This window comes from Takifugu rubripes, chromosome 20 (genome assembly GCF_901000725.2).
Source record: "Takifugu rubripes chromosome 20, fTakRub1.2, whole genome shotgun sequence".
Taxonomy (NCBI): domain Eukaryota; kingdom Metazoa; phylum Chordata; class Actinopteri; order Tetraodontiformes; family Tetraodontidae; genus Takifugu; species Takifugu rubripes.
Window position 1 is genome coordinate 12637907 of NC_042304.1, and position 18806 is coordinate 12656712.

Here is an 18806-nt window from a genome sequence, read left to right on the forward strand (position 1 = left end):
ATGGGAGTTTTTTTATCCCACTGACTCATTCTCATGCTTCGGTCCCCCCACCGTGGTCTCAAACTGTGATAAAGAGTTACGCTGCGAAGAGTAGCGCTGCTCTTTTACCCTTCCGTTACCGGCATTAGCTCTGAAAAGCCAGGGATTTTGCTTTTTGTGCTTTTATTTTCCTCACACACTATATCATTTTTTGATTTTATACTGGTTTTCTGCATTTTCTTTCCTCATAATAAAAGTATAGGCAGCGTGGGAAACGTGCTGGAAAATCTAGTTTTGTTTTTTTTTAAAATGAAGACATGAGTGAGGAAGAGAGGGAATGCCCTGAAGAACGGCACCGTGGGAATCTGTAGCACTCCGAGGAGATGGACAACCACCAAATGGAGAGGATCATTCGAACATGGAGGAGAGAGGAAAAGAGGCAGTGTGGGATAGGAGAAATGGAGGGGTGGAGGGACATCAGATGGCGTGAGGACAGAGGCCTGTGGTTGGTTTGATCCAAGCCACGTGTGCGTCTAGCCGTGTCTATTCGTCGCTTCATGATGCCGATGAAACGTCGGCTTCCCCGTCGCCAGGTCCGTCCGTCTTGGCCCAGGTAGGTACGTCCCGTCACATCCTGCTGACATTCCTAACGGCAATTGCCTTTTTCAGGCTGTTATCCGCATCAGAAGTTGCCCCTTCTGAACTTCCGTGCGCGTTCGCTCTCCTAGTTCTTCGGCATTTCAAGCATCGGTACAGGACGGCGAAAGCTTAAAGGCGTTGGGGAATTATGGCGTACATCGGCCGTCTCGTTTTCTAAAATTCGCCATCGTTCGATAACGTGCCCACAAACTGCAACCAACCGACATCAACGTCACCATCGCTGCATCGACCACTTCGGCTGAAATTACCTGGTATTTTATTTAGGAGGGAATCTAAAGATCGCTATGAACTCGACAGTGTTCGTCGTCAAATCCAGAAATTCTTAACCGAAGCATGCGTTTCATTCATTTTTATAACGACAAGCCGACGTGGCAAAGAGGTATTTCTGATTTACTAATATTCATCGAGATTTTTTTTTAAAATTCTCTGGGAAAACCAAAATCGGAGACAAAATATTTGAAGAAAAAAAATCATTTTAATCGTCCAGTATTACGACTATGATGGAGTTGGGCTGAAAAAACCCCCAATTTCAACCCATTATCCATCCAATATAAAATTCACATTTAACTGCTGGGTAAAGTCAAAGTATTTTCGTTGCGGCGCCATTTTCTACATCACGACTTTTTGGAGAAAGGTTGTGTCTCTATGTGCATTTTATTACCAACAACCAATTGAATAACGTAATTTATATTTGGGTAACATTTTTATTGCGCATTTTTTGGGGGAAAATATAATTAAATTATTGGTGTCAACAGGATATATAGAGTAACCGGGGTAATAAACTGCTGGCTAATCCCAGATGTTAACGGCAGGAAGAGGATTAACATCCCAATTCTTTATGATGTAATGTGATCCATAACATGACACTACGCTGGCATTATATAACAAGTCTTTTCCTGTGCTGGACCGTCCCGTGAGAGAATTATTTTAATCATCATGGTTGCTGATCAGGGGATGATTTTGGCTGTAATAAATAATCTGGGTTGATGGTTAAATTGTGTGCGTTGGTAAATATTTTAACCTCTGGGGCAGCAGGATATTAGAAAATAATCCAAGATTGCCATATATAGCAATATATATAAATAATATTACTCTTTCTCCAGTCATAATGTTATCTTTTCTTTGCGTTTCCAACTTTGATATTGACTGAAAAAGTGCTGTAATCTGAAGCATGAAATTAATTATCGCCACTGTAAGAAAGTCCTAATGCACTGGAGGAAGTGAGGTCGCTGCAGCGGCGTGTGCAAACCAACATATACTCTTTAAATACACAAAATGGCGACCGCAGCGGTTAATGTAACACTCTAAAGCGATGCCTACGACATTAAAAGCAATGCATATCCAAATATTAATAGAGAAAATTAGAGTCACACTGCAGATATTCAGGTGTTGAGGAGATCACGGTGGTGAGTGCTGACTGCTCTTTTCTTGTTTTAGGCTCTATGACATCAAATGAAAAAAGCAAATGATGAGGAATCTTGCGCATTTTTAAGATCAAAACGTGTCAAAAATGTCACTGGAGCAAGCACTCGCCAGTAAAAAACTCCCCAGATATGAATCCCTTTAATAGAGAGACTAAGATGCAACAGCGCTCACCGCTCCGCGATAAAGAAACAAACTCCTAAGCGTGGAAGAGGAGGAAGACACTGGCAATGTCATCGCACTGCTCTTCAGTGACGTTACAGCGGAGTTTCGGGATGAAGACGTTGCTCTACCTCCACAACACAGGGCAGCCTTGAGTCTTTGCATCGTCCCTCCGTCTATGCTCAGCCATGAGCGCGTCTATGAGCTGATATCATGTGTCTCTAACCCTGACGCATCAGCGCCTGAACACGACCACAAGACCTGCCGCGTCTTTGCTATGAAAATGGAGGAAGATGGTTCCCAGCTGGGAGCACACCAGGAGCTCCAGCCAGCTGATTACCCAACGTCATCTTTAGCATCACTGTGTCTGACGGAGGAGGCTGCAGTCATCAGCCGGAGCGCCGACCATATGGTGGATAATCCCGAGCCCCATTCTGGATTTCCTGAGATGATGTCGTCACAGAGCACCCAATCAAAACAGCAGAAAGAGAGCACCAACGTTGAGCCTTGCCCAGCGGTTCACGGTAAGGTTTACTGAGCTATTGATGCTGGCATTCTGGTTATAACAACTCACTAATACAGGAAACAAATATGAATGAACGAATATTCTAATATTGCCGTGCAGCGGTGGACCAATGCTAGTGAGCTTTTGCAGAACCTTGCTGATTAACGCTATCTCTCAGAGAAAAACATCAGATTTTGTTAGCAGCCTTTCAGAAGTGGGGCGTGGAGAATAGTTTCACGTGTTTACGCCATTTCTAATTTTATAACAAGATGTTCACGATTCCTCGAATTCACAGTACGGCCTGCCGAAGCAATTTAATGCATCTCCAAGCATGCTGTCACAAGTGCTGGAGACATCAACTGCTTCCAGCTTGGCCTCCAATGACACATGCGTATCAACACGCAGAACGCTCCAACATGCCCGTTTAGTCACACGCCGGTTCCCAAATCACGGACTCTATAAGACACAAAGCCGTTCTTTGTTTACTAGACACCTGATGAACACGTACGGGGCAGTAAACACAAACAAGCACAGTGGTACGTCAGCTCCAGTCCTTCGGGCCGACATGGCATCCCATTGCTGACAGCTGTTGTTTGTTAGGCGAGGCGAGGCATGCTGGGCAGCGGGCCGCACCGCGCGTGGGTCAGTATTCCCGAGTACGGAGGAGTGCCTGTTCTGGTATTCCAGGCGAGCCACAGTGTCATGTGTCAGCAGACGAGTCTGTACAAATTCTCCCGCCTGGTGTTCGACCAGGCAGCCAAACGATCACTCTCGCAGGGCCACGGAGCGTAGGTGCAGATCGTCAACGGCCTCTTCTGACACCACGACTTAACGGCGGGTCGCTGTACAGTTGATGTTGCAGAGTGGATGGAGCCAAAGATGAACCAAAGCGAGAGCGAGGGCCAGTCCTGCACCCTGACGGCGGTCCTGCGGGACCTGTCCGTCCCTGCCGAGCACGACGACGTCTTTTTAGATGAGAGAACAAACACCACCAAGGAGGGAGGTACGAACCAGCACCCGCTCGCTTCCGAATATCTGTAAATGTTTTCTCGATGCCACAAATTTGTGTGACTATTTTTTTTTACCCCACCAAATTTAAAACGAAGAAAACACGGCTACAGTGACGGGAGCATGTGACCGCAGCTCCGAGGACGACAATCTGTCCGATGTGGAGTGGTACTGGGGGAGTATCTCAAGGTCCGTAATACGTCACTACGGCGATAATTTGGAGGCTTGTTTAGACCATTGTAGTAACTGACCCATTTGTGTGCAGGGAAGAGGTTAATAGTATGATGAGAAACACTCCTGATGGCACGTTCCTGGTCCGGGATGCTTCCAGTAAAGTTAAAGGGGAATACACCCTCACATTAAGGTAACTGGTGTTAAGATTATGTGTAAAGATGGTAGATACCAATATATCTGTGCTTAGACATTATACTTGAATGTAAATGCAGTGTGAATGCCAAGTAACTGCGCCTTGGCATTCCTGTTGGTTCTTCCCAACAATCCCACGCCACGGCCAGGCCACTCCCAGCAGGAGAGTGCAGTGCCAGAGCTGGAATACCATTTTGGAATATTTCAGCAATGGCTGCAGGAGGCAGATAGCTCCTACACAGCTGCCCCGAGAGGCAGCAGGAGGGCAGATCCAATATCAGGAATGTGATTCTGGAGTTAATTTGCAGCTTTGTGATGGTTCCGTTTCCACACTGGCAGGAAAGATGGTTCCAACAGACTGATAAAGATTTTCAACAAGCAAGGAAGGGTTGGCTTCACCGAGCCGCTGGCCTTCCCCTCTGTGGTGCACCTCATCCAGTATTACCAGAACAGGTCCCTGGCCCAGTACAATGCCAAACTGGACACACGGCTGTTGTACCCCGTATCAAGACACCAACAGGTGAGTTCATGGTGCCTTCAAACCAAAACAAAATCTTTTTTTGATCAATAAAGCCAAACTTCACCTTCGCAAAAAAGCCTAATCTCGCTCCCAACCAAAATAAATGTATGTTCCCACAGCAGGTTGTCATGGAGATCAACATTGAAGCCGTGGGACAGCAGCTGAGGATGTTACAGGATCAATACAAAGAGAAGAGCAAAGAGTACGACCGTCTGTATGAGAAGTTCAACCAGACGTCACAGGTGTGACACGTTCTGCGCTTCCTCGGGTGACTATAGCAGAGACGGGGTAACGGTCTTCTGTCATTCCTCTCAGGACTTGCAGAGTAATCGGACAGCCATAGAGGCTTTCGGCGAAATAATTCGCATCTTTGAGGAGGAGTGTGAAACTCAGGAACGCTACAGCAAGGAATATATCGACATGTTCCTCACATTAGACAACGGGGCAGAAACCGACAAGTATGCTTCCCAAAACCACGAGCTGCAACCATCCTCAACTTTCTTCTGCATTTTTACCCTTGGCCAGTATGAACTGTCTTCGTCCCCGTCTCTTCCCAGGATCCAAAGCGGTTCAGACGAGCTGCAGTCGCGGGTGGAGGAGATCCACAGCAGCAAGAAAAAGCTGGAGGAGGAGCTGAGGAGTAAAGCGCTGGCTCACATGGAGATGGACAAGAAAATCAACAGCCTGAGGCCTGACCTGATGCAGCTGAGGAAGCTCCGAGATCAGTACCTGCTGTAAGATCCTCGGGTGGCACGTTTAATGATGGAGACCAAGTTAACATATAGCACAAATACAGTACTCCAACCATCAATGTTTGTGTTTTCTCTGCATTTCAAAGGTGGCTCACCCAGCAGGGCTTTAGACAGAGTCAGATCAACGACTGGTTGGGCATCAGGAACGAAGAAGAGGAGTGAGTACCGACTATTTTACCTCTTTATTCTCCTGTTACAATTATTAGCATCACATTTGCTGTCAAAGATTTAAAATGCAACTGGACTGCAGTAGCAGCACTCAACCACTAGGGGCAAACATTTCTAATGTGAATTGAGTAAAGCCCCATAAACACAAGCTCTCAATAAAAGGTTTTTTTCTTCTTTGTAAAATCCTCCAGCCCGTACACCCTCGCAGACGACACCCACCAGGAGGAGAGGAGCTGGTACGTTGGGAATATGAAACGGAAGGAGGCGGAGGAGCTGCTGAAGGGACGAAGGGACGGGACCTTCTTGATCAGGGACAGCCAGACTCAAAGGGGCTCCTTTGCCTGCTCAGTTGTGTGAGTCACGTGATTATTTGCAGGTTTTAATCATCTTTGCTGACGGCGCATGAAAACGTGGCTTTTTTTTCCATAACAGTGTGAATGGGGATGTGAAGCACTGCATGATCTACAGGACGTCCACAGGGTACGGCTTTGCCGAGCCCTACAACCTGTACTCCTCGCTGAGGGACCTGGTCCTCCACTATCGCCACACATCCCTGATCCAACACAACCAGCAGCTGAATGTAACCCTGGCCTGGCCCGCTCTCAGCCAGCAGCCCAGCTGAGAAACACCAGCACGCCACCCTGATGGCGCTTTTCCCAAAGCTTCAGCGCATCAGCACCGTTACCGACGCCGTCGACACCAAACATTGTTCAGGGGTTCTAAAATCCAACACCGGTGAGACGTTACAGGACACACAAACACAAAATCAAGTTTCAAAGACGACACAAGTCACAAATGTGGGATCAAAAACGCCACCGTCCGCAGCATCAATCAGATATTGTCGTTATCAAGAGCTCGACGATTCGAATCCGAACGTTGAACAAATCAGGAGTTTACAGCACGCACCCGTAACTATTTAAGCTACTGTCAACTTTCGTGACGCACCAGATTATGACCAGATTTAACGGATCTTGTGGGACAAATTTTTCTGTCCAACGACACTCAAACGATTTTTAGTTTTGCGTAAACGGTAGCGGCGTCTTCGATGTCCAGCCGCGGCGTCTGATGCGGTTTTGGGAACCTGAGCTCAGGATGCAACTCTGCAGTTCCCAGCAAACACACACTACGCGCACGGAGCGAGCGGTGTGTTAATCAAAACCTGCAGAGACACACAAGCACTTTATCCAGAACACAGTACAACCGTTTGGACTCCGATGCGTTGGCTGAGGTGTTTTTGCACAAAAACCACGAGCAGCGACAGAAGGCTCGGCGTTGCCCCCTTTTCCATCCTTTGCGTCGCCACAACGTTGCGTAGCAACAAGGCGGTAAAGTCATAGTTGTGTGTCGGTGGATGCATGTCAACAACAGCACAAGAATCCTGGTGAGCTTTTTTTTAAAAAAAACAAACAAAAAAGACGATTCTGCGGTTAACCTACGAGGCTTCTTCACTCATAAACACGTTTAAGAATTAACTTAAAAGATCAACTCCAATGAAAATAATAGAAAAACAACTTCCTGCCTTTGGTTTTGCACTGAATGTTTTAAGGTACAGAGATAAAATATAACACCCCCCTGTACTAAGAATGACTGAACTATGCAGGTATGTAGCGAAACAAATCCAGCTAACGTGGACCAAATAAGACTATTTCAGGAAATTAGGATAAAATGATTATATTTGACGATCTTCTTTTGATACCTGGGCATGTTTGAACTGAAAGTGTTTACATTTCAGGCCTGTCTGGGTCCGGGACCCCCGGACTCTTTTTATGGTGCACTTTGTGAGAGAAGCTGTGGGTGACAGTGAATCCAACTATTTTTATAAGAGAATATAAGACACAAGTTAAATATTTAAACAGATTTAGTTTCCCCGTTTACATATACAAACACACAACGACTCATCTGAAGGACGTTACGGCGAGATACTGTTCTGATACCACTTCTGGTAGTTATATTCCATCACCAGCTGTAAACATGTTGTTTTGTTTTTGTTTTTTTGTTTTTTTGGGGGGGGGGGTCTTTACTTTGCGACCATCTTTGGTGCTAAACACTGAAAATGCACATCACCGAGATCACCCGTCAATCACAACACACAGTGTGGGGGGACAGAGTGGGGACGGGAGGGGGGCAGGCTGGAGACAGGTGGGGGACAGGCTGAAGACAGGTTGGGGACAGGTGGGGGAAAGGTTGAAGACAGGTTGGGGACAGCTTGAAGACAGGCTGAGGACAGGCTGGGGACAGCATGAAGACAGGCTGAGGACAGGTGGGGGAAAGGTTGAAGACAGCTTGGGGACAGGTTGGGGACAGCATGAAGACAGGCTGAGGACAGGTGGGGGAAAGGTTGAAGACAGGTTGGGGACAGCTTGAAGACAGGCTGAGGACAGGCTGGGGACAGCATGAAGACAGGCTGAGGACAGGCTGGGGACAGCATGAAGACAGGCTGAGGACAGGTGGGGGAAAGGTTGAAGACAGCTTGGGGACAGCTTGAAGACAGGCTGGGGACAGCATGAAGACAGGCTGAGGACAGGTTGGGGACAGCATGAAGACAGGTTGGGGACAGGTGGGGGACAGCATGAAGACAGGCTGAAGACAGGTGGGGGACAGGTGGACCTAATGCCAAATTTTACCAAATATCCTCCGATCTGTGGCGACAGAACTAAGAATTGACTAAAATGATGGCGTCCTTGGATGCGTCGGCCTCTGCAGCACCTGGACATCTGTCCCGCCACAACTTATTGCACACGGAATATCCTGATCAATAAAGTAAATAATATATAAAATCCTGATCAATAAAGTATATAATATATAAAATCCTGATCAATAAAGTATATAATATATAAAATCCTGACCATTAAAGTATATAATATATAAAATCCTGATCAATAAAGTATATAATATATAATATTCTGATCAATAAAGTATATAAAATCCTGACCATTAAAGTATATAATATATAATATTCTGATCAATAAAGTACATCTAGAACTTGAAGTTTAAATGCGTACGTTCCACTTCAGGACAGATCTAATGAAGTGTGACGATCAGGTTAAACTGCTCCACTGGGGAGTTTCCATTTGCACACAGGTGTGGAAAAAAGGTGAGGAGAGAAAAATAAAAAAAAATAAAAAAAAAGCATCTCTTGTGAACTTTTAGAACAGCGAGTGTGTAGAGTCACATTTTTAACGTCTGTGCACACGTTTCTGTTTGTGGCCGTCTGAACCTCTCCTGTGCAGAACAAAACCAGTTGATTTTTGACATTTATCCAGCCAGTAAGATGATATTTAACATAAAAGGCGGTAAAAAAAAAAAAAAAGCATTTTATTTTCATTTGTCTGTTGTGAAAGTACCTGATTACAGAGTCGAGACTTGTTTTTCAGTTGTGTAACCGAGGTTGAGATGTGGAGGTTTTGGTGAATTAGAGAACAGCTGATGAGTTTATAACAGGTGATTCTGAGATTGTGCAGGTAAAAAGTTAGAACAGCTGCCCTGATTCAACATAAGCAATAAAGAGATTTGGTTACTGCCAGACACAAAACACGCAGAAAACAACCAACTCTGGGGAGACTGCTTCTGTTTTCCATCTCACTTCAAATGCGTAATTGTTTTAGTCTAATGCACAATATATCTAGAGGGTCTGGTTTATATCCGAGCCGTGCACATGATCAAATACCTCTATCTGTCCAGTCATACTTGTAGTAATTAGTAAGAGTTCAAATGTTGTTTCTGTAACTCTGACTTTTTAATTTTTACATTGTGACTCCGAGGACTTGTGTTTCTCCTTAAATGTGAATGCATCAAATGTCCTTTGTTATTAGCTTGCTACGATTCGAGAAAATACTGTCAATGTAAATGTTTCTTTGCTGTATGGATTAATCCATAGGGTACCGATGTTCTGCAGTAGCTTGTGTTTCCTTTAGGAGTCTTATCAGAGAAGATAAATGATTGATTTGATGTTTAAAAATAAAAAAACAGAACAGAATTGTTCATGTATGCACTTTCAGATTATGGAATAAATTGGAGACGATGAGTGGTTGTGTTTTAATTTAGGGTTAATGGAGTAAAGTGAGTAAAGCGCACACGCACGCACCCAAAATGCAAAAGGCCTTGAGGTGAAATGTTGCTATAAATTCTAAAGAAACTTTCCACAAATCAGCAGAATTAAAACCGTCTTCTATGCACAGCAGCATTGACACACAGTCTTCCTACCTGTACGACATCCTCCAGTTTGACACGAAGTCTTCAGCGAAGTTAAAAGTAAATAGTCCAAAGCAGCAGTCACTGCTAAAATACGTGTTTTATTATTTTTTTTAAATGCTAACAAAATAAATCCGTGGTCAGCTAGATAGCTCAGTAGCTACCTGGAACGATCCGACCAGGTGCTTAATTGTGTCTTCATTGTGTTTCGAATCAGCTTTTTGGAGTGGATCCAATTTTCTGTGACATAAATCGCGATCTTAAGCATTTCATACCACTCTTTACCTATAGTGCCAAGAACGTTTTGCTCGACTGTGAAGTTTCGGGTTTACAATAAGAATGAGGAGTATATAACCCAGCGCCGCCGCTAGGGGGCGGCAGGGTGCTCTATAGATGTGGGCTACTGCCCCGGGATTTCGGAACTCCTATTTTCTTTTTCTTTGTGTATCGGCATAAGTTTCTTTTTCATATATATCACTGAATAATCATAATAATGATCACAATAGATGCGATAAAAATAAGCAAATAAATGTTTTTAAAGAAGTTATTCTTGTTTATTTCTTAAATACTGATGATATTGACAAATTTCCGATGGTCAGCGAAGGGAGCACTGGTGATGACGGCGATGTTGATGAAGATGATGATTACGGGCGGCTCTGGGGAGGAGCAGGCTTGCATTAGTGAGTGTAGACAGTTTGGTTTTCCAACATGAAGCCGTGGGGGCTGCTGGTGCTGTCTCTGCTCCTCTGCGCTGAGCGGAGCGGAGCGTCTCATCCCAAACCGGCCTGCCGGTATCCTCCATCCCAGTGGTGTCGGTCCCTGGAGATAGCCCTCCAATGTAGGGTGAGTACGGCGCACTCACTGGCTTGAAGTTTTCTGAAAGTAACATTTTAAGGCCAAAAAGTTGTTTTTTTCTTTGTGAAATAATGTTGTTTGTTCGAGGTAAGAAATGTTTTTAAAGCGTGGGAGATTGATTATTGTTAAAAAGGGTCAATGCACATATGGCGAACAGCAAAAGTACAATTTTCAAAGCTTCTGAACTTTAATGGGAGTCATGCTCTGGAAATTGAACACCAGTGGGTCTTCATGTGACCGAGACAGAATCTCTGGATCAAATCACATAATTAGTTTATGTGATCAGACATTTTTAAAAAAAATCACATAATTAGTTTATGTGATTAGAGATTTTAAAACATTAAAAAAAAAAAAAAAACATTTGAAAAGCCAGTCCCCTCATTGGGTTCTAGTTATCTCATTTTGCCTCTATAAGTGACACTTGTTGCCTAAGTAGAAATGCTTGTCTGCAGGTCCAGAAGCAGTGTATGGAGCTGACTGCCACCGGGCCAGACCGGTCCGTGTCCCCTGTTGCTGTCACCCTGTATTACCAGAGTTTGTGTCCAGGCAGCAGAGTCTTCATCAGCCAGCAGCTCTTCCCCACCTGGAGCATGCTGCAGGACATCATGACCGTGACTCTGGTGCCGTACGGAAACACCAAGGTACCGAGAACCTTTCAGAGGACGCCTAAAAAGTACGGACCCCCGGTAAATGTGAGTGTCTTCCCCTTGCAGGAGGTTCCGTCAGCAAAGTCTCCCTTCGTCTGTCAGGGTGGGGAGCCCGAGTGCCTGGGAAACATGATCGAGGTTATCGCCGTGTCTCATTTCAAAAGAATAAATGCCAAAAACACAATTCGTGTGGACTGATCCATCCCGTCCTCCAGGCCTGCATCGTCCATTTGACTGGACCCTCGTCCCTGCAGACCATCTACTGCATGGAGGCGGCCGCAGACCCCCTCACAGCTGCCCGGCCCGTGAGTGTCTGCAACACCAAACAGGAACCCAAACAGGAACCCGCGGGTTCAAAGCTGCGGCTGACGTCCCTGTCCCGCTGTCTCAGTGTCTCCAGCTGTACGCTCCCTCCGTCTCCTGGTCCACCCTTGATTCCTGTGTGAAGGGAGGCCTGGGCCACCAGCTGATGCACGCCAACGCTGCCATGACCAGGGCGTTGAGCCCCGCCCACCTGCACGTACCCTGGGTCACTTTCAATGGGGTAAAACTGTTCTAACCCTTCGAATTCTGCTGCAGGGTTCTTTATTAGAGGTCGCACAACGATGTGGCCGGAGTAGTAAGGATGTGAGTGTTGTGGTTTCAGGAGTACACAGCAGAGCGTGAGACCAAGGCCATGTCGTCCCTCCTCCAGCTGGTCTGCCAACTCTACCAGGTGATGTTTGTGACTCGAACCGTGAAGGCGAGGCTTCCTCGGCAGACGCCATCAGAACGTGGGGATAAACCTGCTGCTGTTGTATCTGACCTTGCTTTCAGGGGGTGAAGCCGGCGGCCTGCACCGGCGCTCCGGTCAGGCTGGACAGGAGCTTCTGCTGAACACCACGAAAGCAACGCCACCACGTTTGCTGCCTGCACGGAGATGAACTAACAGCAAATTAGCTACGTAAAAGCACACTAACATGTTCGAAGGTTCTGAACTTTCTATTAGAAACCCGTTCGTATATCTGACGTAATAAAGAAAGGATCTAAGAATCCTGATTTTTATAGAATTTATTGGCACCTCCTGCTTAAAACACCCTGTGCTCCCAAGAATCTTTTGGCTTAAAATAAGAAATGAAAACAATTGTCTTCGACTAAGAACCTTGGAGTGGCAGATGCGTGTAAATTATACTTGATTCTTAGGCTCCAAAACATCATGTCCAGTATTACAGTACTTTGTCTCAACGGGTAAGAATAAATACAGACGTTTGCACGACACAGACTGAGAACAGACAGCATAAAACATGAAGGTTGGCAGTTATCAACAGCAAAGGCTCGCTGACGGAGGACGGCGTCGGTGTCCCCTGGACGAGGCACGCTCCAACGTGTCCATGTTACAATCATCTGCTTACAGACATCTGCTCCCAATCTCAGGAACATTCCTCAACGTGTTTTTGTCTTCGATGTGGCTCCTCTTTAAGGGTCACCTGACCAGAGTCGGAGAGAGTTTGGTCTATCGATGATCTGAGGTGTGAAGTTGGGGGTGAAAACACACACAAAAACCCAGAACCACTCGGGTTTATATTGCATCTGCAACCAACAAACCGCGGTGAATTATATTTTACACATATGTGATGTCAAGTTTTCTCAATGAATGTGGACATTTCTTTTAAAAAAGCTTTCACGTGTAAGGCTGAGCGGCTACTTTAGTGGAGCCGTGTTTTCTGTATGTGGTGCGTGACTATTTCCTGCCCTTTAACCGCGCTGTCGCACAAAAACCCCATCAACTATGAACGATGAATAACGTTGACATGGATCGTAAAAAGTAGCTTCTAAGTCTCTGACTTTGACACATTTGTCAGGTCAAAATGGTTTTTAAAAAAGGTCCAGCGTGGTGGGCTGGCAGGTTTTAATGTGTTCGCTTCACAGTCGTCCCAGTCGAGCGCAGGTACATGGAGCACTTCAATGTGAATCTGGGAGATCCTTTCATGTCTGTAGTCAGACAACATCAAAGCAAACCCAGTGGTAACAGAGCAATTTGTCTCTAATACGAGTTAAACAAAACAAATTGACGGCGGTACGACGAGGAAAAGGATTTTGGGGCACTCGGGGAGGTTATTAGTATTAAAGAGTAAAGTGCAGCCCAGCAGATGTGATTGGTTGAGAGAGTAGTAGGCATACGGCAGGTGAAGCCCTTTGTGTGTGGGAGCAGAAGAGCTGCAGGGCAGAGAGGGTAAAGTGCTACAGCGGACTGGAGGCACCCTGATTTAAAAGCTCAAACACAGACCAAACCAGAAACATACGTTTACGGAACAGCTCGGAAAACCTAAAACCACCATTTAAAATCTTCTCAGGTTAAAAAAGAACAAAAAAACAGATGGTGTCTTCAGGTGGCGAGACTGTGTCCGTGTCCAATCTCTGCAGTGCGGGAAGCTGGTTTAAATAAATATCATTCCATTGCTTCCGTCTCTCTTAAAGGGTTTGAATTAAATACGAGTCAGGTTTCAGCTGGGTCTGACTCAGAGGTTATCAGACTGGTCCAGGGTCAGATCAGGGGTACCCTCTGCATCCATGCTACATCAGATCTGCGTTCCTCTCCATACCCTGAGGCTTACGTCCATAGTTTCATTTGCTGCACATCACCAAAACATAAACAATAACTCATAACCCGTGTCCTTCTTGAGGGAAAAATAAACTTTAAAAAATAAAATAAAATAAAGAAAAACATAATGCAAAATAATTTCCAAGACCCTGTTAAAGCAGAGCAGTCCTCATGTCCTCAGTCCTCAGCTGCTCATGTCCAGACGGTTCAGGGAGGATCTTCTTCCTCTGGAGAAGATCACCGTTTTGATCCATCCTCCCTCCCAGTTATTCAGCATACTGGGACCTGAAGCTACCATGAAGCAGGGCCAGACAAACGGGCCAATCAGCCACACACAGAGTGACTAAATTCAATTCTAAAACATAAATTAAAAGAGAGGGGAGTGCCCCTCTGTTCTGCAGGGAGGGTGTCTCCAGTGTAAAGGGACTGTAATCATTTTACAGACATTATCTGTTAAGGCGTGCCCTGCCTCCGTCTCAATCCCACCAGCACTTTCCAGGGCTGGGTAGATCGTGCTGGCTGTTATGTGCCCGTACGCGGGTGCTCCACCCCCTCCCTCTCCTGGTTCAGTTCTCCATCCCTGTCGGTGCTCTCCTGCCCCACTGACCCACGCAGCCTGTGTGGGCTCTGCACCGACATGGTAATCCGGTTCATGGTCCGCACTGGGTGAGGCGACGGGGGACGGTACCTGCAGGGGTCTGGCGAGGAGGCTGGAGGGGAATCCTGGTGCCACTCCTCACCTGACTCCTTTTGGCTCTCCAGCTCAGATTCCACCTCATCCTCCTCCTCCTCCTCCAAAGTGAGTTCAAACTGAAACTTGTCCCCTCCACCTCCTAAAGGAACGGCCTCTCCCGCTGCTACAGCCTCTCCTCCTGACCCCTTTGCGTCGTGTTCAGGGCTGGAGGGTGATGGGCTGCGGGGGATCATGCTCTGGTACCACTCTCTGTTGTCCTCCAGCGTGTCCAAGATTTCCTGAGCATCTGGATGCACCAGATCGGCCCAGGTTTCCCAAAGAGGGTGGACAATGTAGTCGATGAAGCCCACCTAAAACCATATTTACAACAAACGGTTTTTAAAAAGCCAAATGAAGTGAACAGTATTTGAGGACAAAATGTTGATATTCAGCATTCTTTTCTTTTATATGTCTCCTCTTTATGTCAGAAGTTCATACCTGGCTCTTCTCTATGGAAGCGTTGTGCTTGTCACACATGGGACTGATCTCCATGCCTTTATCCCGCTCCCGATCTCCCTGTGTAAAAAACTCCCTCATGATACGGTCCGTCCACCTTCTGTACAGCTCCAGCGGTTTTGTTGGGTTGCTCAGGTCAGCACAATGGACAATGTTCTGCAGAACCTGAGGAAAAAAGAGGTACAATGATCATTTAAGTTCACTGGCGATTACGATACGTTTCTGATGCAGTAACAACATCACACCAGCAGAGGGAAGCAAATGACCATCAGCGCATGGAGGCTCGTATCTTGTAAAACTGATAAATCTCAAATAAGATTTAGATACTTTTTCTATTAAATCAAAACCGTAGCCAACAATAAGGCCAACCAGTGGAACATGCACTTTGATATAATTATCAGGATATGAAGAGGAGGCCTTCCCACCTGAATGCGGTCAGAGTAGTTGTCCAGCAGGAGCACTCCCAGACTGGTCACCTTCTTGGTCTCCACCATTGTCTTCATGTCTGCCAGATAGTTCATGTGTTTGGACATATCTGTGGCCAGCACCTGATGGGGACCACCACAGCTCAGCATGAGCAGGTCTGTACATTATTTATTAGACACCAGGATTACGATTCTGCATGTTTCAAGTTTCCAATTGTCACCACTTTCTCTAATCTCTGGGCATGGGGACGCCAAAATCTCACCATGTCGATCACCATTTTACGGAGAGAATCTTTCTGTTTCTTGCTGAGGTTTTGAAAGATGTCACAGTTTTCTTCTTGCAGCAGTTTGAAGCCCACAGCCAGGTGGTGATTCTCCAGAACAGAAGCATCATTGTACATTAATGCAAGCTCTGAACCTACCAAATACAGGATGAGATTGAGATACAGTGTGAGATAATCCGTTGTTAGTTTGCAAACTAAATTCTAATTAATTTGTTATGAGCTAAGACCTACTGGTGTTTATTAAGAACTGGTTGGTAACTCCTGGGTGGTCGACATCATGTATGGCACTAGCAAACAGAGCAGCCATGATCTCCAGATCTGTGAAGACTGCCTGGAATAAACATGAAACAGACGCATATTCTTTAAAATTGCCACTAAAATAACTTTCAAACAAGCGCTGACTCTGCAGAAATTATTAGCTGCATTCTGAAATCTAAAGAAATTCGTGAAACCTGTGAGAGCTCACCTCTAAGGCAGGAGTGGACAGGAGGACGTGGGTGGACTGCACCACGTCTGCTGCATGAATGTTGTTGTGATAAGCTACGTCTCCATGGTAGTGGTCCTCCAAAGTCATCACGAAGGTGACAAATGTGCCCACTGGGATCTTAAAGGTTTTCAAAAGATCTCGCTCCTGAAGTGTGAGTCAGAAGAAACATTATTTCTATTTATTTCTCATCTCGCATGATGGTTAAAATGTTACCGAAGGTGTGCCTGCAACCACAATAATACTACTTAAATTAGATAATTGCATTATTGGATATCCGTTGTACCTGGAAGACTGAGTACATGATCACTGTTAGAGGACGGTTTCCAGAAAACTCAGATATCTTGAACATGTCCAGACCCCAACGATTTATCTCCTCCAGCTCCTGCAGGGAAAGGAGGGTTCAAACTTAAGGCATGGAGTGTGTGTGTGTGTGTATGTGTGTGCGTGCGTGCGTGTGCCCACCTTAGCCAGTTGACTTTCCTGTGGAGTGTTGACTCCAAAGCGAGGGATGGAGACAGATGCTAAACTCGGTATGACCTTCTTCACACCGCTGATCTGTGACATTGGTCTCTTCTTCTTCTCCCTCTCTTTTGGGGGTGGAGACAGGATCTCCACATCATGTTGTTTTTCTGTGATGAACAAAATCACATAGAGGCGTACCGTTAAATAACTGTCCAATCGTGCTTTTCTGCTAATACATTTACACAGAACCCTAACTCTAATCTTCATTTCACAAAATACTGGGATTTCAATTTATATCCTTTGAAAACAGGAAAATGAAAACAAATGTGACATTACCATCTTTATTACCAGAGCAAAACTGAGTTAGTACGTCAGTGTTAAGCTGCTAAGAATGATGGATAAGATCTTCTTGAGAGCTGAGTCCGACCATGAGCTTGGTGATGAAGTGTTTCTTGGTTTATCCAAACGTGAGTTCAGAGCAGCGTCCGTCAGTTACAGGACTGAGATTTCGGTTCAAGTCCAAAGTGAAGACTTCATCCTTCATGCAAACGGTGGGGAAAACAATCAAAAACGCCATCTTCCCTCGACAGTTTCAGCGTACGCTTGACGTTCCTGCAGACCCAACGGTGTCGACAATGACTCATCCGCATTTGTGGGAAAAGTCGTCCCGTTTGAGCGGTTTCACTTCGGGTCCTCAGCATTGCACATCTGGCTTTCTTATGGACACGGCCCGTTAAATGAAAGCAGATTATCCAGACGTTAGGTGTCACACGTGCAGATGTCAGCTGATGGACGCAGAGGGACCTCGGTGGGAGCGTGCGTGAGCGTGCACGCCCCTCTCACCTCTCAGACAATGCCTCCTCTTCCTCACTCCCAAATGCCGTCAAGCTCAAAGCCAAGACTCCCCTGTCCAAACGGTACCCGACTGACAGGTCCATCCTTGTTCGGCTGGACCTCCATCCTGCCGCCAATGCTGCTGAAGACTGAGCCCCCAACTGATGCAACACCCTGTCTAATAATATATTAGATATGGCACCCTGTTGCTACGACAACACCACACCATGTATCTGGGAATGTTGATGGACGCAGTGCACCTGTTCAGGAAATTTTCCTCTTTTTGCTTCATCTCTATGCTGCCTGACAGTCATTTCTCTTTTTTCAGAAACAGTTAAGCCCCCTTTTACTGTTTAAAATATCTCTTTTGTCCCTTTGAGCCCCTTTATTAAAAAAATAGTCCCGATGATAAAGACATTAAATGATAAAAATTGTTCACGGTATTTTAGATAACCTAAAGTATCTTACCCCTACACTTACGTCACCAACCATAAAATGTATTAATGCTCTTAAACCTTTCTGTCCAAAAAGGTTTTTCCATTTTGGTCCAGGACACCACAACAAAAACATCACAGCTGACACCTTTACTGCTTTTGTCAGCATTTAATAGAAACTCACCTAGGAAGGTGTTAGCGATGAACTCCGACACCTGATTCCCTGACCGGCTTGTCTCTGAGAGCTGAGTCAGCTCACGATTTAGCATTCTCTTAAACTGTGTAGAGACACACACGCACACACAACAACAACAACAACGAGAACAAAACAATGATGTGTTTAGTGCTGGTAGACTTTTAAATACAAAACTGTAAAAGTGTGTCGCATGAGTAAATGCTAGTGATTATTAGAAGTCTCGCTGAGCTACATAAGTAAATATGAATGAGTAATAAGTAATAGACAGGCAAGGTCATTAGCCTAATATACTAAAATGATAATAATATTCTTTCTCAACATATTTTCATCTTTAACTCCTTTAAAATGCGTATTTCTTAATAGGACAGACTCATACATCTGCAACATTGGTAGCAAACACACATTTGCAGGTATATTCATGCCAGGAGTTTAAAAAGTGTTGAGTGCTCCCTTTGAGTTTTATTACAGCGGCAGCTTTCACACTGGTTATGTAACAGGTCTACCATGTGGTGGCTGAGGGAGCGGGGAGGGGATCTGTGTGAGAGAGTGATGCTGCAGTGGCTACACACTTACTATACGATACAGGCACAAAAACATACATGCAGACTGATTCCTGAAATATTCTCAGCAGTTTCCCTGTTCTGGGTTTGCTGCTGTTACTGCACTGAAAGGAACCCGT

General features: G+C 45.4%; 3 protein-coding genes and 2 long non-coding RNA genes across 17 annotated transcripts in view; 4 read left to right on the forward strand and 1 right to left on the reverse strand.

The window, feature by feature from the left end:
- Positions 1–52: 52 nt before the first annotated feature.
- On the forward strand, positions 53–7646 carry LOC101079698 (phosphatidylinositol 3-kinase regulatory subunit beta-like). Of its 3 annotated transcripts, none has more exons than XM_029828629.1 (12): positions 53–592; positions 2077–2747; positions 3579–3731; positions 3835–3925; positions 4002–4100; positions 4442–4622; positions 4745–4864; positions 4938–5080; positions 5180–5356; positions 5461–5532; positions 5734–5895; positions 5975–7646. In XM_029828629.1, exons 2-12 carry the CDS (start codon positions 2402–2404, stop codon positions 6162–6164), a joined length of 1734 nt encoding a protein of 577 aa, XP_029684489.1. In that variant the 5' UTR covers positions 53–592; positions 2077–2401; the 3' UTR covers positions 6165–7646. The 3 variants fall into 3 exon arrangements, with proteins under 3 accessions (XP_029684489.1, XP_029684488.1, XP_003974406.2); XM_029828628.1 differs by having other exon boundaries at positions 53–596; positions 4742–4864; positions 5975–7644; XM_003974357.2 differs by having other exon boundaries at positions 4742–4864; positions 5975–7644.
- A 77-nt stretch (positions 7647–7723) lies between these two features.
- On the forward strand, positions 7724–9566 carry LOC115247311 (uncharacterized). The gene is made up of 2 exons (XR_003886364.1): positions 7724–7868; positions 7924–9566. It is a non-coding gene; the product is annotated as an uncharacterized lncRNA (long non-coding RNA).
- A 791-nt stretch (positions 9567–10357) lies between these two features.
- On the forward strand, positions 10358–12284 carry LOC101079473 (gamma-interferon-inducible lysosomal thiol reductase-like). Its single transcript, XM_003974356.3, has 7 exons — positions 10358–10576; positions 11041–11229; positions 11302–11373; positions 11451–11540; positions 11627–11779; positions 11882–11950; positions 12052–12284. The coding sequence occupies exons 1-7, from the start codon at positions 10442–10444 to the stop codon at positions 12109–12111; spliced, it is 768 nt and encodes a 255-aa protein (XP_003974405.2). The 5' UTR covers positions 10358–10441; the 3' UTR covers positions 12112–12284.
- A 1641-nt stretch (positions 12285–13925) lies between these two features.
- pde4cb (phosphodiesterase 4C, cAMP-specific b) overlaps positions 13926–18806 on the reverse strand; it is a 42236-nt gene continuing 37355 nt past the window's right edge. For all 11 annotated transcript variants that reach the window (XM_029828624.1, XM_011615059.2, XM_011615058.2 and 8 more), the window contains 9 exons: positions 18116–18209; positions 16664–16830; positions 16485–16583; positions 16181–16345; positions 15946–16045; positions 15694–15848; positions 15431–15553; positions 14988–15170; positions 13926–14860 (listed from right to left, as the gene is read on the reverse strand). In XM_029828624.1, the coding sequence (XP_029684484.1) occupies positions 14339–14860; positions 14988–15170; positions 15431–15553; positions 15694–15848; positions 15946–16045; positions 16181–16345; positions 16485–16583; positions 16664–16830; positions 18116–18209 (1608 nt within the window). In that variant the 3' untranslated portion in view covers positions 13926–14338. The remainder of the gene's footprint in view (positions 14861–14987; positions 15171–15430; positions 15554–15693; positions 15849–15945; positions 16046–16180; positions 16346–16484; positions 16584–16663; positions 16831–18115; positions 18210–18806) is intronic.
- On the forward strand, positions 15065–15904 carry LOC115247312 (uncharacterized). Its single transcript, XR_003886365.1, has 4 exons — positions 15065–15185; positions 15254–15297; positions 15407–15586; positions 15775–15904. It is a non-coding gene; the product is annotated as an uncharacterized lncRNA (long non-coding RNA).

Excerpts from the sequence above, each read along its gene's own strand:
- LOC101079473 (XM_003974356.3), top strand. The coding sequence starts at position 10,442 with ATGAAGCCGTGGGGGCTGCTGGTGCTGTCTCTGCTCCTCTGCGCTGAG. Across the intron at positions 11,230-11,301 it reads TGCCGTACGGAAACACCAAG|GAGGTTCCGTCAGCAAAGTC; the intron begins GTACCGAGAACC and ends TTCCCCTTGCAG. Across the intron at positions 11,541-11,626 it reads CCCTCACAGCTGCCCGGCCC|TGTCTCCAGCTGTACGCTCC; the intron begins GTGAGTGTCTGC and ends CCGCTGTCTCAG.
- LOC101079698 (XM_029828628.1), top strand. The coding sequence starts at position 2,402 with ATGCTCAGCCATGAGCGCGTCTATGAGCTGATATCATGTGTCTCTAAC. Across the intron at positions 3,926-4,001 it reads TACTGGGGGAGTATCTCAAG|GGAAGAGGTTAATAGTATGA; the intron begins GTCCGTAATACG and ends ATTTGTGTGCAG. Across the intron at positions 4,623-4,741 it reads CCGTATCAAGACACCAACAG|CAGGTTGTCATGGAGATCAA; the intron begins GTGAGTTCATGG and ends ATGTTCCCACAG.